The sequence below is a fragment of the Gekko japonicus genome, unplaced genomic scaffold (genome assembly GCF_001447785.1).
Source record: "Gekko japonicus isolate JY-2015 unplaced genomic scaffold, Gekko_japonicus_V1.1 scaffold4325, whole genome shotgun sequence".
Lineage (NCBI taxonomy): Eukaryota > Metazoa > Chordata > Lepidosauria > Squamata > Gekkonidae > Gekko > Gekko japonicus.
This window is the reverse complement of record NW_015167674.1, coordinates 37765-44842: the sequence shown is the minus strand read 5'-3', so window position 1 is coordinate 44842 and position 7078 is coordinate 37765. Positions and strand designations below refer to the sequence as shown.

Genomic DNA, 7078 nt, shown 5'->3' with positions numbered 1-7078 from the left:
CCACCACCCCCACTCCAGGACCGGAGACAGGAGGCAGAAGCCTCCGGTCGCCCACTCCCTTCCCCTCCCCCACCACCCACTCCCAACAGGCACTGAGGGGAATGTAGGGTTGCCAGCTCTAAGGAGGGAAATACCTGGAGGTTTGGGGGGTGGATTCTGTAGAGGGCAGCATTGGGCGGGGGGGGGCGGAAGGACTCAGCAGGTATAATGTCATAGGGTCTACCCTCCAAAGCATCCATTTTCTCCAGGGGAACTGATCTCTGTCATCTGGAGATCAATTGTAGCAGTGGGAGATCTCCAGGTCCCACCTGGAGATTGGCAACCCTAGGGGAAAGTCAGCTGCACAGCAGGGGGTTGAAGAGAATGGTTTGATGGCTGCTGGGCCAAGATTGGCAACAATAGTTCCCCAGGAGCCCCATCGTAAATGCACCAAACAATTCCTCAAGATTTTCCAAAACACTACTCTGTTGATAAATTGCAACACTTTGAATTAGCACCAAAGCTTTAAGATCTCTCCAGCTGTCACCTGGAGACTGGCAACAGCTTGTCTGGAGTGTGGGCAGTATGGCATTGTATCTGTCTGAGGTCCCCCTCTTCCTCCTCCTCCTCCTCCTCCTCAGACCCCACCCACAGCAGGCTTCATCCCTAAAATATCCTGGAAGTTTCCAACCTGGAGTTGGCAACCCTATGCCCTTTCCTGGCAACCATCAGCCAACCTTTATCTGCCTGTCTGTCTTAAGTTTTACAACCCCCCCCCCACAGCCTCTGCCTAGGGAAAGGGCAGCTGACATCATTCTCCTCCCCCCTATGAGGTATGTAAGCAGCCAGTCAACCCAGCCAGTGTCTTCTGAGTGGCAGTTTTTCTGGCCTAACACTAAAGGGGCCAAATTTAGAATGTTGCGAAATAGAACGTTGCTATTCAATTATTATAAGGGAGAGATATGATGTGGAAATATAATTGTTATCCCTGGGGATAACAGTTAATATGTTGTAATATAGTAAATATGACATGGAAATATAATTTTCAGTTCACAGCTAAAGAGTGCCAGCTATCTGAAGAAGTGTAACGTGAACGCGGCAGTGAAGCCAGCCGTGCATAGCTGCACTCACATATGACGTGGAACTATTGCACTCCTGAATTTTTTTAAACAAAGGAATTGTGGACTCTAATTGTATTCTCCCTTTGTATCAGGAACGCAGTTATGGCTCACATCTTCTTTTAGAAATTCTATCGTCTGGAGATATCTTGTGGTGAGGGCCCACTGCATGCATTTGACAAAACCGGCTCCTGTCTAGGAAAGGTTTGTGCTAGAATAAAACCTTGTTCATCCTTAAAGTGCTAGAAGACTCCTGTTTATTTTCAGTGCAACAGGCCAACATGGCTACCCCTGTGGAAATATTACCATATGCGAATGAATGGACGGCTTCAAAAGGGAATTAGATAGGCATATGGAGCAGAGGTCCATCAGTGGCTATTAGCCACAAGGTATAGATAGGGGCTCTGGGGCAAGTGATGCTCTGTCTTCTTGGTGCTTGGGGGGGGTCAACAGTGGGAGGGCTTCTAATGTCCTGGCCCCACTGGTGGACCTCCTGACGGCACCTGGTATTTCTGGCCACTGTGTGATACAGAGTGTTGGACTGGATGAGCCTTTGGCCTGATCCAACATTGGCGTCTCTTATGTTCTTAATACTTCTTTGTTTCTTGCTCACAGCCCACGCTTTGCAGTGCTATTCTTGCAGGGACCCCGTAAGCGCTGACAAATGCCTGGACATAGTCAACTGTACAGCAAATGACACCATGTGCAGGACGGAAATGCATTCCCGAGAGGATGGTGAGTCTTCACAACAGGGATGGCCTTAGGGATGCCAGATACCCTGGTGGGGGCAGGGATCCCCTGCTGTCAGACCCCTACTCTCCAATGCAGATCAGTTGGCTGGTGAGTGGTTTAGTACAGTGCGGACTCTAATCTGGGAGAACCGGGTTTGAGTCCCCACTCCTCTACTTGCAGCTGCTGGATGATCTTGGGCAAGTCGTAGTTCTGTCAGAGCTGTTCTTGAAAGAGCAGTTCTTGAAAGAGCTCTCTCAGCCCTGCCTACCTCACAGGGCATCTGTTGTGGGGAGGGGAAGGGAAAAGGTGTTTGTAAGCCGTTCTGAGACTCCGAGTGAAGGGCGGGGTATAAATCCTCTCCTCTTCTTCTCCTCCTCCTCATCCTGAGGGGGAACTACCCACCAAACAAGGGAGAGACCCAACATTTCAGTGATGTGCCTACTTGATTTCTACGTGACCTGGCAGTGATGTAGGCATGTCGTGGACATCAGGGCAACACTCTGGTTTTTGGGCCAAAACTAGGGCTGCCAAGTGGGGGCGGGGAAACCCCCGCTTTGGAGGCCCGATTTCCGCCGCCGCGGAATCAGGCCCCAGGGGGAACTCCGCCCCCCGAAGCTGTGTCACCAAAGGTGATGCAGCCACGTCGCTCACATTGGGGGTGTGGCCCAGATCGTCGGAGGGAAAACTCTATGGTTTTCCCTCCGATGATCTGGGCCACGCCCTCAACGTGAGCGACGTAGCACGTCACTTCCTGTGACGTGCTGGCGGCGCGTGCATACACACATGTCACGGGAGAGCTCCCGGAGCCCGGCAAGGCTCCCCCGCCGGCAAGGGTAAGTGGACTTGGCAACCCTAGCCAAAACTCCGTGGTGGAAGCTAATTCTACCATTGAGATTTTGCCCAAAAAAGAGAGCGTTGCCCTGATGTCCACGACATGCCTACATCACTTCCGGGTCACATTGGAAGTCACGTGGGCACATCACCGAAACATGGGAAGAAACTCCCAGCTCCTGGTGAGCTCACCCCCACCCCTCACCAGCTGCCTGGAGGAACCTGGTCCGCCTAGGTCAGAGGGTTTGCCGATTTTAATCACCGAGAGGGGAGAGGAGACGACTGAGAGGGGATACGATAACCATCTTCAAGTCCTTGAAGGGCTGTCCTATAGAGAGGATGGTTGTTGTGTCTGCTGGCCGCCACCAGGGGCCAGCGACTACCCAGGGCTTGACCCTGGATGGACAATGGGAACTGGTCTCTTGGTCTCTCCGACAGGGAGCCAATAGAAACGGGGAGGGAAGTTCGAACCTCCCAATGGGATCCAGGGGTGTCCCCTGGATATGTATATAGTTGGCCTCCTGGCCGTTTGTCTTTGTCTTTGTTGTGTAAGAGTCAAGCGTGTACCATGTTATGGGAGCTGAGTGGGCCTAGCCACGCGGTCAACCCACTACACAATAATGGTGCAGAGTTGTTCTCTGTTGCCCCAAAAGGTCGGACCAGAGCCAATTGGTCGAAATTAAATCAGAAGAGTTTCTGGCAAAACATGAGGAAGGACTTCCTGACAGTTGGAGTGGTTCCTCAGTGGAACAGGCTTCCTCGGGAGGTGGTGGGCTCTGCTTCTTGGGAGGTTTCCAAGCAGAGGCTCGATGGCTATTAAATACTGCGCTTGAGGCAGCTCTTCTCAGCAGTGATTTCTTTTATTCAGCTCAGAACACGACACGCAAAACCACCAGCAACAATCCCCACTTATATACAGCCGAGAGCAGCCAAAACCACACCTCCTGACACAGTGATAACCAATCACAGTGAACACTACAGCCTACCTTATTTGCATTTCTTGTTTCATTCTAGACTTCTCTAATTGGTCTGTTTTTTGGGCAGCCAATCAGGGCAAGCGCTCAATCATGCTAGCAAGCAATGCTAATCTAACACAAGGCTCAGGCATTAGCTGCTTCAATATAACTACCTCTCTATAGTAATAGCCAATAGCAATGATTCCCTCCAAAATACGTCCTCTACTGATTGGCTCCCAGGGAGACGCTCAGGATCCTTGCAGTTTATGAAGCTTGGCACGAAGCTCCGTCTCAGTAACAATTAGGGTTGCCAAGTCCCCCCTTCTTCTGAAGCGGGGGACTCCTGGGCTGATCCTGGAGTGTGTGCACGTGCGCCGCATCCACATCACCAGGAAGTGATGTGACGATGCCGGGCACGCTGGGGGCGGGGCCACGACCATCCGAGGGAAAACCATAGAGTTTTCCCTCGGATGACCTTGGCCCCACCCCCAGCATGCCCGGCATGGTCACATCACTTCCTGGTGACATGCACGTCGGGGTGGAGTTCCCCCTGGGGCCTGATCCGGCGGCAGCGGGGAACAGGCCTCTGGGGCGGAGGTTTCCCCGCTCCCCGGGGGGACTTGGCAAGCCTAGTAACAATCAGGGGTGGATGAAGGCTCACTGGTGCCCTAAGCACTGACCAATCTTGGTGCCCCCCTCCTTTCCACACTGACCCAGTCCATTTTAGTGGTTGACCTGTCTGACCAGATATACAATGCAGGTTGCAGCGATACAAAAATTTATTCCTATGATAACACAATAGACTGTACAAGCTAAGCCAAGCTTGGGCCACGTAAATTTCTTTTCACCCTTTCCCCAACTTTGTGGTGCCCCCTTTGGCCCTGGTGCCCTAAACACGTGCTTAGTCGGCTTAATGGTTAATCTGCCCCTGATAACAATACATAACACTGGCCATCTGACAGCAATGCAGATTGTGTGAACTCAGGTAGGTCACGAGAGGGAGGTCAGGAAGGGTGTCGTGGGTCCTGGCTCTGCTGAGGCTGATGACTCCTCAGATGAGGAAGAGGCAGGGAGCAACCCAGCCTCCTCTGGAGTCAGCCCAAGAGCACCTGAGGAGGAGGAGTCCCCAGTAGCTGCACAAAAGGTGCAGCCAGAAGGAGAGATGGGTCCTGTGCCTGGCCCGGCACCCCCAGTTGCAGACACCCCGAGGCCAGACTCCCTGCCTGGTTCTCCTGAGCGCCCCAGACGTAGGGCACGCCAGAGGCTGACTATGCAGGAGTGAAGAAGGCGGGCCAGACTCCAGCTCCTGCAAAGGCAACGAGAGGAGCTGTAAGCCATTGCAGACTCAACTCCCAGGGAAGGGAGGACCTGCTCAAAAACACTCCTTGCTCCTGCTTCAGTGTGGCAGTAACTCTGCGTAATCAGACCTGCTTCTGTGTGTGTAGCAGCCACTCCCTGTCCTTGAAACCTGCAACCTTGAATTGACTTCCCGGCTATCCGACCTTTGGCTCCGTTGTTTACCTTGATTCTGAGGCTGTGTTTTCCAGCTTCTAGTGTGTAGTCTCCGTGGCAACCAGCCCAAACAGCTCAAAGGGTTGCCTCAGTGCTTAGTTCTTGTGGCCCTTTCTTACACACCCAGGGAAATGCTGATTGCCACTTTGGGGTCAGGAAGCCATTGTTCTCCAGGCCAGCTTGGCTGGGGATCCTGGCGGGTTTGGAGGGTTTTTCTGGGTGTGGAACAGGGGTCACTGGGGGTGGGGGGTGGGGGAAAGGTATTTGTAAATTTCCTGCATGAATGGCTTTGGAGGTCCCTTCCAACCCTGTGGTTCTATGAAAGCTTTCCCAGGAAGGAAAGGAATGGACCAAAGCTGCCCGCCTTGTATAACTAAGGGCCAAAGCATATAATCAAGACCATTTACAAGGGGAAAGAAAAAGAATCACGGCATACATTTCTACAGGATTAATCTGTTTTATTTTTGCTCATTGTTTCGTAGTATATCCATTCCAGGGCGATTACACCGTCAAACGAGCTTGTTCTTCGAAGTGCATCCCATCCGGTGAGGACGATATTGGTCTGACACGCCCGGTTTCCTGCTGCAATACGGACCTCTGCAACCACGACGGGGCAGCCGGTCTTCACATCAGCTACATCACGGTTGGGTTCTCAGCTGCTTCCTTCTTCCTCTTCCTCAGGACTGGACTGTGATGGGAGAGGGAAAAGGAGCACGTCCTAAGGTACCCCAGTTGATGAAGACCCCAGCAGGCCCAACAGTCCCTGCTGGTGACCCCCGTCCCCTCCTAGAAAGACACGTGTGTCCCCTCCAGCCGCTGCAGACTCCTGTCCTCACCGGAAGAAGAAACCGGAAACGCTCCTTTGGAAAATGATCTCCCCTTAGATGCAGAGCAGATTAGAAACCTGATCCCTTACTGATACGGACGATCCGTTGGATTTCTAGGTGCCTTTGCCTCGTCTGAGTCCAGCTGATTTTCTCATTTGCTGAGTCTTAGTGGGCGTTAAGTATGTTTTAGAATGTAATCGTAAGTTTGTGGGTGGTGGAAAGCACTGTCAAGTCGCAGCCTATTTATGGGAACTCCATAGGGTATCCAAGGCAAGAGACATCTAGGGGCGGTTTGCCATTTTCCCTGCCTCCGCGTAGCGACCCTCGACTTCCTTGGTGGTCTCCCATTCACGTACTAACCTGCACTGACCCCCACCTAGCTGCTGAGGTCTGATGAGATCTGGATCATTTGGGCCGTCCAAGTTAGGGCGTAAGGATATAGGAATGCCAGACCCCCTGGTGGGGGCAGGGGTCCCCTTGTTTCGGGTGTCTCCGCTAGAATTACACCCCCCCCAAACAGAGAAGAAGCCTTAAAAAAGCACAACATGCCTAAATCGCCCGGAGGTGACGTAAGAACGTTGGTGACGTCAGGGGGGGGATTCGGGGTTTTTTGGGGGGCAAAATTCTATGGTAGAGGTTTTGCCCAAAAACCACAGCCTTGTCCCCAGAGGTCATTTCGGGGGGGAATGCGGGGGAACGCAGTTCCCCCGGGTGAGGTGCAGGGGGGCGGGGCACATGACGAAGCCCTGCCCCCTGCTTCCGGCCGCCCCGCTTCCAGCCCTCATTCAGCCAGGAGGAGGCAGGAGAAGAGGGAGGGTAAGTTGCTTCCTTCCCGCCTCTCCCCACCCCTGCGTGCCTGGGGCCAGGGAGGGCCCTGGCGGGACTTCCTTGCACTCCCACTGGCCTTGCAGGTCCACCGCCGGGCCCCTGATGTCAGGGGGTGTGGCATATGCTAATGAGTTATGATAATGAGTTCCCCTAGCTCTTTTTCTACGAAATGACCCCTGCTTATCCCCTATGCGCGTACATCATTTCCAGGAAACGTAGGCACGTTGCGTTGATTTCTGGCTTCTTCCGTCCCCGCTCCTGGTAAGTTCACCCCATACCCTACCAGCTAGTGGAA

The 7078-nt window shown here is 53.1% G+C and overlaps 1 protein-coding gene across 1 annotated transcript; it reads left to right on the top strand.

The window, feature by feature from the left end:
• Positions 1–1712: 1712 nt before the first annotated feature.
• On the top strand, positions 1713–5822 carry LOC107112922 (ly6/PLAUR domain-containing protein 2-like; the record flags this gene model as incomplete). Its single annotated transcript, XM_015414131.1, has 2 exons — positions 1713–1832; positions 5611–5822. Coding segments are annotated over 2 exons (332 nt in total), but the record flags the coding sequence as incomplete, so codon positions are not given.
• Positions 5823–7078: the final 1256 nt, after the last annotated feature.